The sequence below is a fragment of the Natrix helvetica genome, assembly GCF_964273705.1.
Source record: "Natrix helvetica genome assembly, chromosome: 1".
NCBI lineage: Eukaryota > Metazoa > Chordata > Lepidosauria > Squamata > Natricidae > Natrix > Natrix helvetica.
The window spans coordinates 207680207-207701129 of NC_138548.1; the positions used below are offsets into that span (position 1 = coordinate 207680207).

Below are 20923 nucleotides of genomic sequence, written 5' to 3' on the forward strand. Positions count from 1 at the left end.
TCATGCCTGCGCCTAGGTACTCTCTGTCTTGCTTGCCCGGACCATGCAGCCCAGCTAATTCCTCCCCTGAGGCTGCCTGCCCAGAGCGCTGCCACCGTCGCCACTCTGGAACTCGCCCTCGGGACAGATGAGTAAGTTCTTGCCTTGCTCCCCGGAGAGGGGTCCATCATGGAGGGCTTTGTGCCAAGACCAGGCACTTTCTATTGGGCTTCCCACCGGCGGCAGCAGGAGGAGGAAGTGTGTGGTGGGAAATGCTGCCTGCAGTTTTTGCAGCCAAAGCCAGGGTGTCTGTGAACATGCGTATGTATGAGGTCTTCTGCCTTGAGCAGCAGGTTGAACTATAAGACCTCCAAGGTACCTTCTAGCCTGTGATTCCAAAGTCTCCAAAACAAGACAATTTGCTTAAATTGAGGGTGTGTGTGTGGTGTGTGTGTGTGTGTGTGTGTGTGTGTGGGAGAGAGGTGGGGAGGGAGAGGGAGGGGGGAGAGAGATGGAGATGCTTGGGATTAAATTCCAAATGAAATTGGGTCTTCAGAGTAAGGAGGCATGAAGAACTTTCAACTGCAAGTTTCTAAAAATCTTACTGAAATGAATGTCTAGAGACAGCTCTTTAACTCATTAGTCCAGAGGGAGCAAAAGAGATAGGCTATCTCTTAGGCAAAGAAGCAATGTCAAGTTGGCCAGCCCACTCAGTCACTGCTACGCTCAGAGTGGAGCCTAATCCAAACTGAAAGTCACTTATTTCTCAGATGGAGGTAAGGTTTACAGCCGTGGTGGGATTCAGCCAGTTCATACCTATTCAGGAGAACCAATTGTTAACTTTCTAAGCAGTTCGGAGAACCGGTTGTTGGAAGAAATCTTATTTTGTTTTGTTTTTTCCCACTTTACAGGGCTAATCCTGTAAGGAAGGCAGGAAGGAAACATTCAGGTGTTGTTTCTAGCCTAATCTTTACTGCCCTGTTTACAGAAACTACCTCTCTGGTTAACCTTTATTACATTGTAACAGCTAAGGCGAAGCGCCCATTGACCTGAGTGATGTTAAGTTGGCCACGCCCACCCAGACACATGACCACTGAGCCATGCCTACCCACCTGGTCATTAGGGCAGAGAACCGGTTGTTAAATTATTTGAATCCCACCACTGGTTTAGAGAAGCAGGCTTCCTAGGAGGTTAGGCCTTCATGGGGCCCTTCCAAATTGATCTCCAGCCTAAAGCCGCATACATCTCATAAAACTCTCCCCAAATCCAAGGGAGCAGCAATAAAGCTGGCTCAAAGATGCCCATGAAACTCAGGGCAACCCTCTGACCTCTTGGGGGACAGGAACAAGAGACAGACTCTTACTGGGTACACCTAGTCACTGGATTCCTCTCTGGGGAAGGGGATCGATTCAGTGGTGGGATTCAACCAGTGTAACAACCAGTTCGCTGAGCACGTACAGTTCGTTTCAAAATAGCTGTAAAACTTACCTTATACTGCAGCCTAGTGACGTGCGGTGAGGTTTATGACTGGTGAGGCACTGACACAGTGCTGGGTTTCAAATATTTTTAGACTTGTGGACTTCAACTCCCAGAATTCCACAGCCAGGCATGCTCAGTTCCAATTTAAAGCGACAGCATTTGTTTTTCTCCTTTGCTCCTTCTTTCGTTTTCTTTTTCTTCTCCTTCCCCTCCTTCCTCCCTCTCTCCCTTCCTCCCCCCCTCTCAAACACACACACACACACACACACACACACACACACACACACACACACACACGTTGGATTGCACCTTCCCTCTCTCTCCTACCCCTTCCCTCTCTCACTCATTCTCAAACAAACCCCCCCACACACAAAAGTTGGATTGGATATCTTTTCCAGTGGCTTGAAAGCAGCTCCTCTGCCATCCCCCCCCCCATTCCCCTGCTGCCTTTCCCAAACACCTCCACCATTGCAAATGCAGCCTGCTGTCTGGGTGGGAAATGCCTGGAACATAATAAAGCCCACCCACCACCTCCTGCTGGCAGGCTGGGGTGAGAGGAGAGGCAGAGAAGCCGGAGGGGAGCCGAGCCGAGCCTTCCAAAAGAAAGAGGCTGGGGGGAAGTGTGTGTACTACAGTATGGCTCTTTGCCTGGCTTCCTGCCTCCTCCTGTGGTCTCCTCAGTGCTCACTTGTGCTCTCCCTCCCCAAGTGTAGTTTGATTGCAGGTGGAGCCACGTTGCCTTTTCAAACTTGTAATCAGTGAAGCTGGGCTAGATTTTTATATAGTTTTATCCAGCTGTGTGTGTGTGTGTGAGAGAAATGAATGGGGGCCTGGGGAGGAAGTCACTACACTTGGGGAGGGAGAGCACCAGTGAGGTTAAGCAGAGTCATCCACGGTGAGGCAGCAACTAGCTCAGCTTTTTCCTTTTACTTTTTTTTTTCATGATGAGAGTGGTGAGGCTGTGCCTCACTTGCCTCACCTGACTGCACGTCACTGCTGCAGCCCCAGTGAGTAAAACAGCTGAGGCGCAGCAATCCACTCTGCTGCGCCTATCAGCTCTATTTCAAACAAAGGAAATACAGAACAGACTAGCGCAGGGGCGGGTGGGTGGGGCCAACTGATCATCGGAACTACTGGTTCGCACGAACCTATCCGAACTGGCTGAATCCCACCCCTGGATCGATTCCTCCCTCAAGGCAGCAACTGAGAATTTTAAATATAGACGTACAGTTGGTTATTGAGAGGGGGTTAGTGGAGAGGGTGGGCCACAGGCAGAAGAAGAGTTTCCTCCCCATATCTGTTTGTTGGAGCAGTAGGAGCTTCTATCTCTGTGTCCATCTATCCCTCCTTTCTGTTTCACATTCTACTAATGGGGGAACAGATTGTACACAACTTACACAAGCCAAGGGAGACTTTGGTCATACCTTTTGGTCAGCCCAAGGAACAAGGAGAAGTCTTATCTCGAAACATGGCTTGGTTTGGAAATCAATCCCCATGGTTTTGTTGTAAAGAGTGTGTCTATAACTTTCTCTCTCTCTCTCGTTTTTTATCGTTTCCTTTATAGGTGATTCTCTGCTGGAGGCACAGAGTTACAGCTGGACACAGGGCTCATGCATACCTGAGGAATATCACAGCTCTTCCTCCCTCCCTCCCTCCCATCCTTTTTAAATGATTGCAAGTTTTTTTTTAAAGATTTCAATGACTAAGTCATATATTTGTAATGGTCCCATCTTATTTTTTTTTTAAGTGAAAAAAAACAACCACTTTTTCACTGTTTTGAGTTTTGTGGCCAGTAGTAGGGATTTAGCCTAGAGCCCTAGGTAGATTTTGATCAGGGATGGAAAAGCCTCTGCATCTGGCCCCGAGTGGCGGCCCAGATCTCCCAACCAACAGATGTGAGGCTGAGAAAGGCCTTCAGGAAATTCTCTGCCTGGTTGGATTATGACCCCTATCACTCCGAGCCACACTGGACGGAGGTAATGAAATTGGTAATCTAGCATACGTGAAGGCAAAAAAAGATGGGAAAGTGAGCTTAAGCCTAGAGCTGGACTACTGTAGACTCCAAAGGTGAGGTCCTGACTGGATTTCCTGCTGTGCATTCCCCTGCCTCTGGCCCACTCTGTGTATGCGTGAAAAAAGAGAACCAGGAATTCTACCTCCTGATGGGCCATTCTTTGTGTTGTTCTGTAGACAATCATTAGAAGTTTCTCCTTGCCAACATGATATAGTATGGCTCAAACGCCAATTCATCTTTTCTCTCCTCTGCCATTGAATAAAACTAGGAGAATTTTCTGTAATATTTTACTCCTTTGGCCAGTTTTTCTGTCCAAAGCTATCGCCCTCCAAAGTTGCTTGAGATTTCATCTCCCCCAGGTTTGCAGCCTATGTGGCCAAAAATCTGGTCCGAGAAAGGTTTCTCTAGGCCTTGTTTTCTACACTGTATGATATTTTGATAGCTGTCTATTGTTTTCTGAACCTTGTATTGCTTTCTGCTCTAGCATAGCGTTTACGTATGCTGGGGCCTCTTATAGCTCCCTCCGAGCATGCATCGCAAGGCAGCAAAAATGCGTACAGCAGGTTTAGGGTGACAAACAGGATGGACTGCATGCACTAGGCCTGCGTGCAGCTGTGCTTCACACCACAAAAGCAACACTTTTCATCTAGTCGGGTGAAGAGACAATGTGATTCTTGTCATGGCACTGTGCCTCACCTCAAAGCCTCCTCTGGCCACTCAATAGCTGGAAGATGAGTAGAAGAGCCTGGGAGCATCTGCATGTGTGTGTCACGTGGGCAGAAGGCACTTGTGACTCCTGGAACTGTTAGCAAAGCAATGGGAAGCAAAAGGATTTGGAGATGGGACAACGTTGCTTCGGGATGCATGGTGTTAAACCTTCCATCGAAAAGAGCCAAGCCCACTTTGGAAGCTCTGCACGGCCCCAGTATACTCACAGGTGGGCCACACAGTTACCAACTTGGACCTGGATAAGAGAATTTTCTCTTCTGGTGTTGTGGGGCAGGGCCCCTTTAGCTGTCTTCAAGCCCATCTCTTGGTTCCAGTTCTATTCTGCTGAATCCTGCCTCCTTATTAGGTAAGGAAAACTGGGCAGCTCTGGTCCTTTCTGACACCTCTCGATTTCCCCTTCTAGTGGAGGTACACCAACAGTACCATCCAGCAGTGCCTTCTGAGAACAAACCAGCATTTCTGCTGTCACACCTACAGGCCTCTGTTGCACGTATGTGCAAAACCTCCAAAGTTGCCATGCAAGTATTACAAGATTATGACTACTGGGATACATTTTTTTTTAAAAAAAGGATCAGGAGCGTTCACAACAGCTGCCCATTTCCCCCTTCTTGTTTTAGATGTACTACCAGTGTTTTAAACTTTTAAAAGTGAAAAACCAACAGCCCTTCTAATGATATTGAACTATAGTTTGCAGCCGTCTCTTCCCCTTTAGCTGTACTGGTGGCCAGGCTGCTGGAAACTGTAGTTTGACAACATCTGAAGTGCGACATAATCCATTCAAATACGAAATACATTCAAGGCTGCCATGTCTTAATAAGGAAACTAGTTGAACTTAGCCTAGATGAGAAATAGACTACATATAGTTGGTCAATGACGTTTGGGGAGGGCGGGGGGGACTTTCCTTATATTATTATTCGCAACATAACCCTACCCCAGATAATGAGGTGGCTGCAATCGGGAACCGTGTGAAAGTTCAGAGCAAACTGCCTGCTTGGGAGTGTCCTAAGTCCTACATTGCTGTATCCCTGAATTGGTTTTACGTATCTGGACTACAATGCTGGACTCTGCATCCTCACTCCCCCCACCTGTGAATCCTGCTTCTTTATTAAATGGGTCATCTTTGCTTGGTTTGTGAGTCCTTAATCACCGGTTTTGCCAATGCGGTTTGTGTAGTGTTTAAACCCACATGGATGCAGCATCATCATCATTCAGAATACCGTTGATAACCCTTTCTCTTGACTTACAAGACTGGTTCTTGGTCCCTAATATTGATACTACTGATTCTGCCCTGATCACAAAGGAAGTGAAATCCTTCTGTGATCAGAGGGTTCCTTACAAAGAGCACAAAGAGGAAGCTGACACTAAACTCAGGCTGCAAGTATTGAAAAATGTACAACAAAAAGCATTTGAAAGCCCCACCTGAGGGATCTGTCTATTGATCATGGCCTACAGTTATCTGCTCGTGATATACCCAAACTTTACATCCAGCTATTGGAAATACAAAATTTCCTATCTTGAAGCTTAAGAAGTGCATATAGCAGCTGCCTCCTGGGTGATTTCAACCTGACTGGTTGTTTAGCATCCCCTACTGATTTGCTCATGCAACTCCAAGTTCAGCTGAGGCTGTAATCCTGTGTATACTTCCCTATAAGGGAAATCTACCTATTCAGTGAATTTTTAGTTGCTTCGTGAAAGACATATAAGGGATTGGGCCAGTGGTGGGTTGCTGCCGGTCCTGACCGGTATGGCCATGCCAGTAGTGGCTTGACACAGCTGAAAGCCCACCCGTGCTCTATAGCTGTATCTATGCCAAAAGGCACACTGTGCACTGTGGGTGCCCCAACAAGCAGCTGGGTGTTTCAGGGGCGGTGGATTGCGCATGGGTACACAGCACACGTCAGGCTCGTACACGAACAGACCGCGATCAGCATACCGGTAGCGACGGTAAGACCACTGGATTGGGCTATAAAAGCTATAAGGACAGGGCTGGGTGTGGCGTTCTGGATCATGGAACAGGAAGAGGATGAGAAGACTTCGCTTTCTCTTTTGAAGGCAATTTAATTAATATAGCCCTCTCTACCCTCAAATAAAGCAGGGTGATCTCACCCAATGAAATCTTTCAAGAAAGATTTAAACCTGGGCAATCTCAGTTGCAGTTCATATGTTTCTGAGCTTTGAATTTACAGCTCTGGTTGCGATGAATGGGACCGATGGAACTTGTAGTGTCTGGAGGGTCAGGGATACACACGGTCTTAGCCAAAAGATCCTTGTAATTTTGTGGAGGTGGTATTAAAAATGTATAATCCATTCTCAGAAAAATTACAGGCAATCCTCGCTTAGCAACAATTGAGACCAGCAGCACTATGTAAGAACAATTGGAATAGCTTGCCTCTGAAAATTGTGAGTGCTTCACCACTGAAGGTTTTCAAGAAGAGACTGGACCGCCATTTGATATAGGGTTTCCTGTTTGAGCAGGACTAGAAGGCTTTCAAGGTCTTTTCCAACTCAGTCTATGTTCTATCATTAAGCAAAGCTGTCACTAAGTGGGAAATCAGGACACCGGAGCTGTGCTTTCTTTATCCCTACTCCCCACCCTTTAGAATGCTCAATCTGGTACAGTGCTTGGATAGGTGCAACTAATGCCTGTAACTGATCAACTAGTTTCACACCTTTTATCTTTTATTTGCCTCCTAACAATTTCACTGCAACGTCCCTTAAGAATTAGAGAATAATTTCCAAGAAGGAATTTAATGTTTGTATTTACATTCATTCCAGAGCAAAGGATTACAAGAGAGTAAGTAGGCACAGAATGGTGAATACACAATGAAACCTGTGGTGCCAGCAGCTCTGAGCATATTTCACAAACAGTTCAGTTTATTTCCCATTGGGTGCCTGCCTGCTCCCTTGTAATCCCTTCCTCTCCAATCTCTCTATTCTGCAAAGGAAGGGGAGAAAAATCACAAGTGATTTCTATAGGTAATCTTTCCTGTACCTGAAGTGTTTAATTCCCCCCCCCCTCTTGCAAAGAAGAAAGATTGGAGAGGAAAGGATTACACGAGAGGAAGCAGGCACACAATAGGGAACACACTGGGCAGTTTGCACAGCATGCCCTGATGGATTGTGTCTATGAAGGGAGAAGTGGCATGATGGACTACAGTGAAGCATATATTTCCCAGAAAAAAGGGAGCACATTCCAAAGAAGGGCGACAAGAGACAACATACCCTGGATCTGAACTGGAAACCAAAGAGATTTAGCAGAGCCACTCCCTGGAATTACTAAGGGTATATTCATTAGAACTATAATAATACAGGTTTTGTCTGGAAAGCATCTGGTTGTGTGGTGTAAGCACATAAAGAAGTGAAGTTTGATTGGATTGCTCTAGGCCATTCTTGGTTTGGGCCTGATATGCTCACTAGTGTCACCATATTCCTTTTGATATTTATTCCCCATTATAGGCCTGCCTACGTTTTTGAAATCCTTTACTCTCCACTCAGTTCACTTTGCAAGGGGGAAAAAATTCCATCTTTTATCCACGTCAGTTTTTGTGGAAGGTTTTGCTCAGCGTGGTACTTTATTGCTTATTCCCGGCTCATTTTGCATTGCCCTGGCAGTTCCGTTTTCAAAACCTGTTGCATAGCATACAATATCACAGTAATATTGGCAACTTTTCTTATTAAGACTGGAATCTTATTTCAGCAATTGATCTAAAGATCCCGACTTTGCTGCTTCACACCAAATTAGCATATTAATTAGTATTATAAGCCGCCTTTTCACCTGCATATCTACTCCAGCAAACGTCGCTGGCTAATGTCTCTCTCTTAATCTCTACAATTATATGAAATCATTAAATGTCTATGGCAGCTCAGATACTTTCCCACTAAATTGCTAAATGTTTAAATTGAATTCTATGCTCAAGCATATTTTTAAAAGAAAATATGTATATAAATGAGAATCTTAGTGCAGATTTTAAAGCAAAAATTAGAAGATGAATGTAGCTGTTCAAACTTGCATGAGTATTTGCATAAGAGCTAAAGTATTGTACTGACAAGCGTTTTTTTAAAAGGGTTGACCCCCACCTCCCTTTTCTATGAAATTTCTGATAAAACAAACCAGGAGCCAAAATGCTTGTTTGATTTTCCCCCTCCTTTTATTTTATTTTGCTGTTTATTTGTTTCTTCTTTTTAAAGTTGCTTTTACATGCGCATAATTTGGAATTCTGCATTGGAATATGGAGCTGTGTTATAATAAGAATCTGACTTCAAGAAACAGAACGACAACCAAAAAAAAAAAAGTTACTGCATGGTAGAAAAAATTATGCCCGGTACAAATACATACAGAGTTCCAAGGACCAAATGTTTTTGACAAAGAGATATTTACAAAGTTGTGGGACTGAGGGAAGGGGACAAGGAAGATGGAAATGCAAACAGGAAGTTTTGCCCGAGTTGAACACTTGGAGAACTAGCCAAATCGGGTCAAAGATACTATATAGCTCCAATCCACTATGATTCTTGTTCAACCATGTTGGTCTCCAGGAAAACATTCAGAATGTTAGATTAGGTGGTATAACCAAAGAAGAAATCTAGGGCAAATTTTCAGCTACATCTCCATTTCAAAAGAAGAATCTACTTGGATGAAAGGTGAGGTGGGGGGGGGACTGAGGCCTGAATCTATTAGTTGTGTTGTTGGCCTAACTGCAGAGTCAGGGAGAGTGACGTTCATTGTGAAGAAATGGACAAGATATCCATTCCCATCACGGTCACTGTAACAATACTCTACTTTTACTTATGTATACTGTACTTAAATGGTGGCTTTCCCTGTTATTCAGCCATCTCTGTATAGAACTACTTCCTCTGGAGCTTATCCAAATATGCTGTTCCCACCCTGAGGCTAATCTGAAAAAATAAAACCTGCTTATCCTCTCTTCCCCTTTCTTCTTGCAATGCCTGAACGAGGCAGCCAAATGCAAGAAGATAATTCTATCCTGCTGGCTTGATGCCCTGAGCTCCGTAGCTAAAGAAACGTTAAAGAGGCCATTGGCCATGTTGGCCCAACCAATTGATTTTTCATGGAGGATAACTAGTTCGCCTTGTTTACACCGTTCACAATGAAAAAGCCAACATTTGGGAATGGCCATCCAACATCAACCTCTGCGTTCAGTAAAAGCATCTGGAACAACACACCTAGAACTAACCTCTTGTGCCTGCACTTAGCACCCAATCCGGTTGTCCCCCGTTAAGAAGATAAACATTCCTGCACATAGAATACATTCTCCCCACTAGTAGCCTAGTGTTTTTTTTAATGGATTGAGAGTCTGATTTGGAGAGATTTTTGTGAATTCCTCAGGGTCCTCTTGAGCTGCTCTACTTCTTTTCATGAACTTATTATATGCCTTAGCTCTCCCTAACATTTCTCACAGTTGCCCTGCGTTAATTGTGCTTTAAGACCCACAGATGCATTTGGAACATGGGCTAACCAAATTCCTGCTACAGATTAGCCAATGCAAGAGTGTGTCATGATTGCTTTGCCATATGCCCAATTGGCTTGTCAAATGACAGACTTCCAAGCCGTTTCTCAAATTGTGGCAGTTTCTTGGCATCTACCACTGCACCCCAATGCCCTTATATCATGACTCTAGCATTTCTTTGCTGTTTACACTTGCAGCTGTGTAGTATTACATTGGCAGCTCAGACTACTGTAGTTTAGCAAACAGCAGTGTAAGCAAATGAGAGTGTGCCCAAAATGGGAATTAGCCAACTTCGCTCTTCAATAGCAATGTAATAAGTGTGTCTCAATCTTGTAGAAGAGCTTCAGAGAAGTTTCTGCTATGAGTCTGACAGTGTTCCAGTCTTAGAGCCACAATTCATCTAATATGGATCCTCAAGAAGTCAAAACCATGCTTCTATTCTAATTTGCTGCTAAATGTGAAAGAGCGTGCCAGGGCTTAAACAGCAACCAATCATTAGATCTGGAAGACCTATCTTCATTTTTCAGATGTATGGAATGATCTGCAGCTTGAGGGAAGGACGCTGACCTTGGTGGTAAGTACGATGTTATTACTTAGCTGAGCCCTAAGTGTACTCTGTACTCTTGATTCAGGTTAAATAAATCCTGGTCTTTTGTTCTCTTTTGCTGGTGGGATGCCCTTCTCAGAACTCTCTTTGTCTGCTGGAGATCTCTCCTTTTCATCCTGATCTCGACATCCATGTTAGCAGGACATCACAAGGGAGACCTTCATAGTGCTAGTGGCCAGACGAGTGCTAAGGAATATAAATTCTTCCACTCCCCACCATTCGACCAGAACTGAAGAAATGTCTTGGATGAGAAGCAAAACCTCTTCAAGGAAAAAAAAAACAAGGAAGTCCAGTTGCCTTTTGAAAAAGAGCCTTTGGGACAACCATAACCTGAATGATTGAGAACCTCCACAGACACAAGATGGACAGCCTTTCTGTCGAAGGAGCATCTAAACCAGTGGTGGGTTTCAAAAATTTTAAGAACCTCTTCTGTAGGTGTGGCCTGCTTTGTGGGAGTGGCTTGCCGGCCATGTGACCGGGTGGGAGTAGCTTGCCAGCCATGTGACCGGGTGGGAGTGGCCAACTTGTAAAATGTGGTGAAACTCACTTAACAACGCTCCTGCTTGGCAACCAAAATGTTGGGTCAGAAACTCTGGCATTTGAAGCACACAAGTCTTAAAGCTGTCAAGTTACAAGATCCTTGCACCCCTAACCCTTTAGAAAAAAATCCCCAAAGGTGTTCAAACTTGACAACTTTAAGACTTGTGGACTTCAACTCCCAGAATTCCTCCTCTCGCTCTTCATCTTGATGATGTGCAGACGGGCAGGGGGAGGGAGCTGTAACAGGTTCTAAATGGCACTGTAGATTTGTGGAACCCCCATAGAAGAGATTAGAACTGGCAGGAACCCACCCCTGATCTCAGTGGGGGGAAAAACAGATGTTGAAATCCTGATGCACACAGATCAGAGTAATGTCTCAAAGGATGCACTATCCCAGTGGGTCCTCAACTGAAGGCCTTCTAAATGAGTTGGACTAAAATTCACTTCATTCCCCAGCCAGCCTCTTCTCTCTCCCACCACCCACCTGCCCCTCGCGTTCCCTGTCAATTCTAGATGGCCGTCCCAAATAAACATGAACAAAGCTGTAGAGCAACCCATTTGGAGAGCACCAGGTTGGGGAAGGCTGAACTGAGATACTGTGAACTTTCTGCTCGTCAAGTCCTAACAGTTGCGAAATCTCTTGTTGGCCCAAAGCATCCTGGCCTCCATACTGCAAATTCCCAATAGCAGGGATTGAGTCTATGAAGGGGAGAAGGAAACACGACTTGAGTTTCAAGACCAGGGCTGAAGAGCAGCTGCTTCAGAGAATACCTTCACTTGCTTATCTCTCTGAAATCCTGGAGTGGCTGGTTGGGGACATGGCAACATTTAATGATGCGGGGGGGGGGGGGGGCGACACACAGCAGGTGAGGTTCAGCGTCTGGGCACAGTATATAAGCTGTTGCCTGAAAGGAGGGAGAGGCAATGCCTTTGAGATCTGAGTCGCTCTGAGTTAAAGCAACAGCAGTCGAAAATTGGATGTCTTCAAAACCAGGGGAACAGAGCCCAGGAATGACCTTTGCCCATGCAAGAGGCTAGATGACAAGAGAGAGATAGCAGGATGTTTCCCTATGGGGAGAATTCCATTAGGGGTGGAGGATTGCTGGGATCCAGACACTTGAAGCCTACTCCAGAGGCCATCGTGCAGGGATGAGAGTCCCCACCCTCAGACGCATACATGCCTGCCATGCTCAGTTTTTTTTTTTAAAATACCCTCTTCATACTCTTCACCTACAGTACAACCACTGCCATTCTTTGTTTAAAAGGGGGAGGGGGACAGAAAGTGGTGACAGTTGCCTTGGCAGTCGCTTGGCTGGTTTGGCAGTGAAAAGCCTTTCCTGGGCTGTTGGGCACGAGAGGGAATTGTTCGGGTGACCAGTCCCAGCGCTACACATGGCCTTTTTGCCCACTTGCACTCAGGGATGGGAGGAAGTTATACGGGGGGTGGGGAATGGGACGGGAAGGGAGGGTCTCGGTCTTTCATTCTCTCTGCAACTCAGGGATGGGGCAGGCAGTGTGTACTGTGTGATGTCGACATCGTTGACTCGGTAACACTTGCATTTATCAGTATTAATATTATTACTAGTAGTATTGATGGTCGCATTCATGTCACACCCTTCTCGAGCTGGGGAGGGGCCCCCTCCCTGTGCGGATGGTGCTGAGTCGATGGTATCGAAGACTTTGGAGTAAACTGTGTTGAAAACCTGCCAGTTAAAAATAGAAACAGAATTAAAGCTGGATTTGGAGAGAGAGAGAGAGAGAGAGAGAGAGAGAGAGAAATAATAACTGGATCCTTGCCGGAAGGAGAAGTCATTACAGGCGATTTCTCTTCTCCCTTGGAATGAACAGCAACAGTTTAGTTGCTGCCAATTGCTTTAGAGTAGATTTCCTCAACCTGGTATCCTTCAGGTGAATTGGGACTACATCTCCCAGAAGGCCTTGACAGCAAAGGCTGGATGTTAGAAACCGGCCCTTATATCAAGATCTGCTTTCAAGTATCCAAAGTTCAGACCTCACTGACAGCAACCTGGCAAGTTTAAGCCAATTTTAGTTCTTCCTTTTGGCAAAGGGGTATTTGAGGTGATACTTTTGTGACCTCAGGCCAGTTCTTTTTCTACACAGCAGACTGCAGGAGGGGTAAGTAAAGAACAATGCCTGCTATGCTGAGTTCAACATAACATATGGGGAACAAAGTGAGAAGCGTCCTTATGCCTGTGTCTCATGTCTGTGTCTTTCTAGAGCAGCCTTCCTTAACAAGCTGAGGGAAGATAAGGTTAGACAAGGGAGCCTTTTGAACAGTGAACCCAAAGTGGGAGGTTTCTCTCATCCTCCACAATCATTGGTAGAGCCCAGATGCAGGGGCCAGGCCAAGTCACTGTAGACCTTAGGCGTTGTCAAAACCCTACACTTCCAAGCTAGATTATATACACCAGGGTTGTCAAACTCAAGGCCTGCAGGCTGGATCCGGCCCACGGGGTACTTAGATCCAGGTTGTGGGCCCGCCACGGAAACCGCGAATGACTGGCCCACAGCGTCTCTGCCAGTGAAAACGGAGCTCCATTTTTGCTGGCAGAGGCCTGCAGGAAGCCGTCATGGCCAAAAATGCAGCCTCAATGAGTGACGTTGAGCTGGCCAGGCACACACCCCAGCCCACCAAGGTCAAACACGACCCTGATGCAGCCCTCAATGAAATCGAGTTTGACACCCCTGCTATACACTGTATAGCTTTCATAACATGATCAGCACACAGGCACAATTTTATATCTTTGTCTCATTTTTTGAAGCATTTAAGGATTTGTTGGAGCCTCAGACCTTTTCCTGGGCCATTGCACGATTGACCGGCGTTGTGTGTGCTGCCCACAGATAATCCAGTTTTGATGGACTCCCCCTATTCCAGGTCTCTTACAACAACGTTAAGTTCACAAGTCGCACTGAAAGTGAGCTAAGGGCGGAAGTAGCCCCAAAGATAAAGCACAATGACGTCAACCAGAGATCCAGTGAGAATGCACAGTAGATGGTATCTTGAGGAATGGTCTTTCCAGTGGCATGAAATTTTATCTCCCAAGTTGCTGGCTTGCTACCTGCTATTAGCTGCCTGCTATGTAAATGCCTTAGATAAGGTTGGGTGGAAGGAATGTTATATATTGTGTGCTGTGTTATGTTGTATTGTGTGTTGTGTTATGTTGTGCTGTGATATGTCATTGTGGTGGGATATTGTCTGGAATTGCAGGAAGGAGGTGATCTTTTCAAGACAGCAGAACGTGGAATGCTTAGTGAGCAGGAAAGAGCAAGCTCAGACTCTGCCCCGGCAAATCAGAGAGTAGATCTATAGTGACTGCTTTAGTCTGGCAAGATTCTGTTTGTAAGTCAACAACAATAAAGGAACTACTCAAAAGTAACTCCATGTGTTGTTCTTGATTCTTTGGACCTGAAAGTTATATTGTTTTAATTTTGATTGGGAGCTGCTCAGAGTTTGGTCTAAAATGGATAGCTATATAATTGTTTTAAATAAAGCAATAAGGAAGAGTCCAGTATCACACACATACCACACATAAAATAACCCTTCTCCATGAGAAAAAAAAAGTTTAAGCCTCTTAATGAGAAGGAAATCTGAATGGGAATAAGAGTCAGAGACTCAATATAGGGTCTTCCTCATTCCCTGCTTTTCGGCAAAGACTATCAGCACTCTAGCAAGAGCTGGGAAGCCCTTACCTTGCTCCTCCTATACGCAGCGCTATTCCACATTGCCATTCTGATTGTGCCGGTTTTCAGGTGTGCTGGCCTCCTCACAAGGTGAGAGCTCATCAATAGATGTCTGGTTGGTGATTCCTAAACCGAGAGGGGATCACCAGGTTAGAGAGAGAGATCTAGATCTGCCTACAGATTTAGATGCAGTTCAACCTAGCCCTAGATCTAGATCTACCTACTCAGAGCTGAAGAAGCTTCTTAGATGAGAAGCGAAACATATTCAAAGAAAAAAGAAAGAAGTCAAGTTGCCTCTTTAAAAAGCATCTTTGGGACAACCATGACCTGGATGGTTGAGAGTCTCCATATACATCTACCTACTCATAGTTCTAGATCTATCTGCACACAGATCTAGATCCACCTACTCCTAGATCCAGCTCTAGATCTATATATCCATTGATCTAGAGAGATCTGGACAGATCCTGGGTCAGAATCCCCTTGGAAGATCAGGTGACACTGAAGAGGCTGGCAAAGAGACACTGCAGGAATTTATAAGAAAGCCAGCCACAGAAAAGGTTCCCAAGGAAAAAAAGGAATAGGGAACTATTTTGCAATCATATACAACACTTGGGGGAAATGAGGGAGAAGACTGGAGGTTATAGTAGGATAGTGATGGTACCAAATGGACTATGTCTCCTATCTTTAGGGTTAGATTAGGATTACTGATATTTATTTTAAAACAATATTCAGCTAATGCTGATTATCTTGTATTTCCTGCTTCAGACCAGAGAGAAACTGCCAATGATTTTTCAGGGATTTGAGGGGATTTGAGGGCTGCCACACAAACTCCCCCCCTCCCCCATGGGATGGCAGGAAGCTCTATGCCTTGAGCTATCCAGCCTTCTGCTTTAATACACAGAAGAGTATGGCAGGAAGAAGAGCTTGGAGGTCTCTCTCTTCTGGAATGGAACTTTGAAGTCCCATCTTGTGAGAAAAAAAAATTAATTTAATTCAAAAAAATATGTGAAATAACAGGCAGCCTAGACATATGGGATGTGTGTAGATATCAACAAGTCAAAAACCAGGGCTAATCATGTTGACATCTAAAACTTATCCTTTTCTTTCTTTTTCTTAACACCTTAAGGAATGGACAGAAGGCCTTGAAGGGGACCTGAATGGAAGAATTTCTCCAAAGCTCCCTCACTCCATCAGCATTCCCATACCACTGGCAGCTCGTTCCTTCCACTTCTGCTTGTTCTCTTGGATGTACTTGCTCCAGGTGGAACGGAAGCTTTTGATGTCAGCGTTGATGTCCCCCAGCTCAGCATGCTCATCTACAGAAGTCTGACGCCAGGTGGAGCTGTGGGCAGTGAGATACGGTCAGAACACCTTGTGCATCCCCTGAATGAAGGCAGCAAGGAGCAACTGTGGACATTTCCTCTTCTCCCTTCCCTGTGCTGGCTCCTCTTGAGCTCTTCCACTTCACGCCTTGTCGTCACTACATCTCTCTCTTACAGCTCTCTAGCAATGTACTTTTTAGGGACTGCCTGGTTACATACTTTTCTACAGTATGAGTTTGGAGGCACATCCTCACCTTAAAACACCTGTTTTCCATGCATGAAACACTTTTTGATGGGCAGTGGGGATGTAGAATCTGACATCCATCCATCCAGCCCATTCCAGTCCTCATTTGACCACATTTCCACACCTATTCAGTAAATTCAGCGACGATGGCCCTATAGCTGTGATGGCGAACCTATGGCATGTGCACTGGAAATGTCCCACAGGGCCATCTCTCTGGGTATGCCAGCCATCGCCTGTTTTCCAGGTTCTGGCGTGCACATACCTGCCGGCCATCTGCTCTTTCTGCACGGGAGGTACTACCAGAAACCGGAAGAGCAGTTTCCTGGCATGCATGCATGTGCCAGCCAACTGGTCTTCATGCACGCATGCGTGCCAGAAACCGGAAGACCAGGTGAATGGCAACCCATGCGCGCCAGGGAACTGCTCTTCCAGTTTCTGGTGCATGTGCGCACTCCCATTTCGGCACTCGGTGCCAAAAAGGTTCACCAACACTGCTCTATATGATACGTCTCTATAGCTCTTGCACTTCCATTTTTTTTACATTAAAAATTCCACTTTGAACTGTATCTTTGACGGGCTTCCAAAAGTCACATTTTCAAACAAGGTGAGAGAAGATTCCTTTGCTCTTTTAAAGAAAAGAAAAAAGTCCAATAAGAAAACGTTTTATCGTATTGAATGGCATCATCTGACCTTAACAAGGGGGTGGGAGGAATATATTCTTTGCCTGGGAAACATGCCCTGAATATTTCTTCCTTGGTCTCCACACTGGACAGATCAGGACTGTACAAGGCAGCAGAACAACTTCTATTGCTTGATGTGATCCTGCAGGGGATATTTATGCAAGCCCTGATATGGCTGCCAGCTAGGCCACTTGGGAAATTGGGGTTTCCACCTGATCTCACAGGCCGCTTGCAATCCCTTTGGCCCTCATCTTTTGCTCAGATCAACCGGCAGCATACGTGAGGAAAATAGGCCTCAAGGCCCTGGACTCACCACCTGAGAGCAAACCTTAAAGGCATTCTCCCACAGGATTCATTACTGCTATTCAGTATTGACCCTAGGCAATGATGTACACTCTGATTTTCACCTAGAGATGCATTGCACCATCTATACAAATGTAGTTATTAAATTTATATGCCTCCTCTCAAGCCCAGGAATCCAGGAGCCAAGGTGGTTCAAGTGAATCCACCTTAATTACATTCTAGCACACTCTATAAAAATATGAACTACTAACGGTCAAAGCAAATTGGCGGTAGATAAAAGTCAATGGAATTCAAGGTAGGCTGGACTTAGATCCCTTGTGGTTATAAAGGGACTCGAGACTGATGATGTGCTTGACCCCTCCCTCGGGCTCAGCCTGGTCATCTTCTACACTTCCCATTTCATTATCAAGTGAGTCCCATCTGTCAAACTTGGGGCAATCAAGATCAATAATACAGGGCAGGATTTGCCTCCCCCTGCAGGGAGAGAATTTTTTTTTGTAGTGGTCCACCCAAGCCAGAGATCACACCTGTTCTTCCCAGTTAGGAGAGAATGCTGCTGACAAGAGATGTAAACATCCCAAATGCCAGGCTTTGGAGAGCTTCTGCCACTAGTCAGTAAACAATTCCAAGCTAGACAGACAATCCACCTTAAAAATGGCACTTTCTTATATCCAGTCAGGAACATCGGGGCAAATATGCTTAAGTTCTGTGCAGTGGTGGGATTCAAGTAATTTAACAACCGGTTCTTTGCCCTAATGGTTTCTTCCAACAACCACTTCACCAAACTGCTCAGAAAGTTAACAACCGGTTCTCCTGAAGGGGTGCGAACTGGCTGAATCCCACCACTGTTTCCGTGGCTTCTTTCCTCCACCCGATGCGGCACAGCCTGGCAGTAGAAAAATGCACAGAAACCAAGTCTGGCCAATGTAGCTGAACCAGTTCCAAATAGGCAGAATGGGGCAATTCTCTGCAGCCACCTCGACACAACCATCTTGCCGCAGCCAACTCACCACCGGACAACTTGCTGTGGGACAATTCCACACGGGATAACTCAATGCAATAAACGTAATTCGCCACTGTTTCTTCAACATTATTTCCATTGACAAAAACGGAAGTCATGTAGACAAAACAGTGGCGGATAACAGTTACTGCATTGAGTTATCCTGCTTGGATTGTCCCACAGCGGGTTGTCCTGCGGTGAGCTGGCCATGTGTGAGATTGCTCCGTGCTGGGTTGGCTGTGGCAAGATGGCCATGGTGAGTTAACTGCAGCAAGTTGTCCTAGACCCCCCAGATAGGTAGGGAAGTGGGTAGCTGTGAAGGATCCGTTGCCTTCTCCAGCCCATTTAGAGAGGAAGGAAAGGGGGAAGGGGTGTATGACTATAGACCATCAAATTGTATTATTACTATGACTGATCACAGTCATCCAGATGTGCAGACTCAATCTGGCATTTTTATCCAACCATCCAACCTTCCCCAAGGACTGGGAGAGGCTGTGGTTGTTTTACAAAACCAAAGGTGCTGTTGCGGAATGTGAGCTGTTCCAAGCACAGCTGCCGTTTGCAATTGATTTATTATCCAATTGACATATTATGGCTTGTCATTATTATAGTTTATCACACAGCCAGCCAGATGTCTAGACTGGATTTGGCATTTTTAATCCACCTATCGAATCCTCTCCAAGGTTATTGTTGTTATTTTCTGCTTCTTTTCAGACACCAAAAGAAGGGGCTTGCAAAAGACCATGCAATGCTGTCTGCAGGCAGGGTCAGCTCCCAACGGGAGGATGAAGCTATCCTTCCTGCTGGAGAAAATACTGACTCTGACAGCTAGGCTGAGGCAGAGCAGTTTCTTTAGGTATTTATTTGATGCTGCCTGACTCCAAACATCACAATATGCTAGACAGTGTAATAAAAATAATACTGTTTTCAAAGGCTAAACCAGTCAGAATGCCCTCAGGGACCCAGAGAAAACAGTTTCTCCTAAGAGACAGTAAAAAAATTTTTTTGCCAGAATTGTGAACAAGATTGAAAAGCAATCTTCCACCTGCTGATCTAGTCTAGGGAGGTCAGATGAGTGAGTTCCAATTTTGGGAAAGCAGGACAAAATGGGAAGAATTCATGCCACAAAGCAGTGTTTCTCAACATCGGCAACTTCATGATGTGTGGACTTCAGCTCCCAGAGTTCCCCAGGCAGCCATGCCGGCTGAGGAATTCTGGGAGTTGAAGTCCACACATCATGAAGTTGCCGATGAAGTTGCCGAGATTAAGAAACGCTGCCATAAACAATGCCAAAGACGTTCACTCCGGCCGCCACGGCTGCATCTCCCTGTCTTCCACAATTCCCCATCCCCACCAGTAAATGCAAACCTGCTCTGCTGGCTGGATGATTTATTCTTGGAACCTTCTTCCACTAAGGGGATGACCATTTTCTCCGCTACGTCTGTCAGAACTTGGAAAGTGGGTTCCACAATAAAGTCAATGAAACCTGTAGAAGGAAAAGAATGTTAGGGACAAGCCCGTGAGCTGCTTTGATTTCTTCTGAAGGGTTATTACACAGAGTGCAATGAGGACAGTTCACTCTGCTGTCACTGCGGCAGGAGAAAATAAATCAAGGGAGTGGAGGATACATGAACATCTCTACTACATTGAGGGAGGAAAGGAAGAGGCGGTCAAGGAGAGCTCCACCGTCGCATACAGTCTGGGGTTGTTGGTTTTTTACCACTCACCAATCTGTGACTGGGCCACCAGGGTGGATGTGCGATCACACAATGGGGAGAAGGGCAGTCCCATCTCAGCTTCCTTGTCTCCCTATAAAAAACAAGTCAGATGAGAACCAAGTCTTGTAATGTGGTGGTTGAGAAACGGCATATGTAACCCGATCAGTTACAGTCATGAAAACTGTTAAAAAACTTAGCTAGTTTCAATTTGCATGACTGGGGCACAGAAGTCACACAACCCAGCCTCGGGAGTGCTTCACAATTCAGTGTATGATGTATAAATCCAGAAAATGGGCTAATTGGTTAGCCAGGTGTAAAAACATACAGTGCAAACTCAGCCACAGTTCAGGCATGGAATATAATCTCTCACTGAAAGCTCTATAGTTTCAGTGCAATAGCAATAGCACTTAGCACTGAGACTTATATGCCGCTTTACAGTGCTTTACAGCCCTCTCTAAGCGGTTTACAGAATCAGCAACTTGCCCTCAACAATCTGGGTCCTCATTTTACCACCACGGAAGGATGGAAGGCTGAGTCAATCTTGAGCCTGGTGGGATTCAAACTGTCAAACTGCTGGCAGCCGGTGATCAGCAGAAGTAGCCTGCAATACTGCACTCTAACCACTGCACCACTGCAGCTCATACCTGACAACCATGGCTTTGTATCAACAAGCAAATGTTTGTGACTACCAGAAAGATGAGTGTGATTTCATCAGTCCTATCTGGCATCCGAGCCCCAACATTATAATCCCTCCATGGGAGAAGCCCAGGCATACCTGGCGGAAGAACTCTTCCATGAGAGCTTTGGTCCATCGGCAGTGCACTGGCCACTGTTTGGTGGGGTGGCTGATATCAGCTGCATGCAGCAACAAGGAGAGGGCTTTTGATTTGTCAATCCTGGGGAAGCAGCAGTACAAGAATAGCAAGAATAGAGTCAGATCTTGCCCCTGGCATAATGTACCTGCAAAGGCACAGTGTCCCAATTGGGACAGGCAGCCTCCTGTTTGCTATGCTAGGCTCTCACCTTTGCTGCTCTATAGAAGCCTGATTTAGCAAGTATCAACACCCATCCCATCAAGAAGCAGAATTACCACTACTGTGTACATCCTTATCCCAGAGACCTCTGGTGTTTTATAGCTGAT

General features: G+C 45.6%; 2 protein-coding genes across 6 annotated transcripts in view; one reads left to right on the top strand and one right to left on the bottom strand.

Moving 5' to 3' along the window:
• The window catches only part of PPP1R1A (protein phosphatase 1 regulatory inhibitor subunit 1A), a 117826-nt gene extending 112498 nt beyond the window's left edge, over nt 1–5328 (top strand). For all 3 annotated transcript variants that reach the window (XM_081949943.1, XM_081949942.1, XM_081949944.1), the window contains one exon: nt 3023–5328. Coding sequence is in view for 2 of the 3 variants with exons in the window: in XM_081949942.1 (XP_081806068.1) it covers nt 3023–3026 (4 nt within the window). In the remaining variant the exon portion in view is untranslated. The remainder of the gene's footprint in view (nt 1–3022) is intronic.
• Nucleotides 5329–11135: 5807 nt separating this feature from the next.
• Nucleotides 11136–20923, bottom strand: part of PDE1B (phosphodiesterase 1B) — a 153293-nt gene continuing 143505 nt past the window's right edge. For all 3 annotated transcript variants that reach the window (XM_081945246.1, XM_081945247.1, XM_081945248.1), the window contains 6 exons: nt 20558–20678; nt 19792–19873; nt 19433–19550; nt 15721–15857; nt 14525–14641; nt 11136–12516 (listed from right to left, as the gene is read on the bottom strand). In XM_081945246.1, coding sequence (XP_081801372.1) covers nt 14547–14641; nt 15721–15857; nt 19433–19550; nt 19792–19873; nt 20558–20678 — 553 coding nt within the window. In that variant the 3' untranslated portion in view covers nt 11136–12516; nt 14525–14546. The remainder of the gene's footprint in view (nt 12517–14524; nt 14642–15720; nt 15858–19432; nt 19551–19791; nt 19874–20557; nt 20679–20923) is intronic.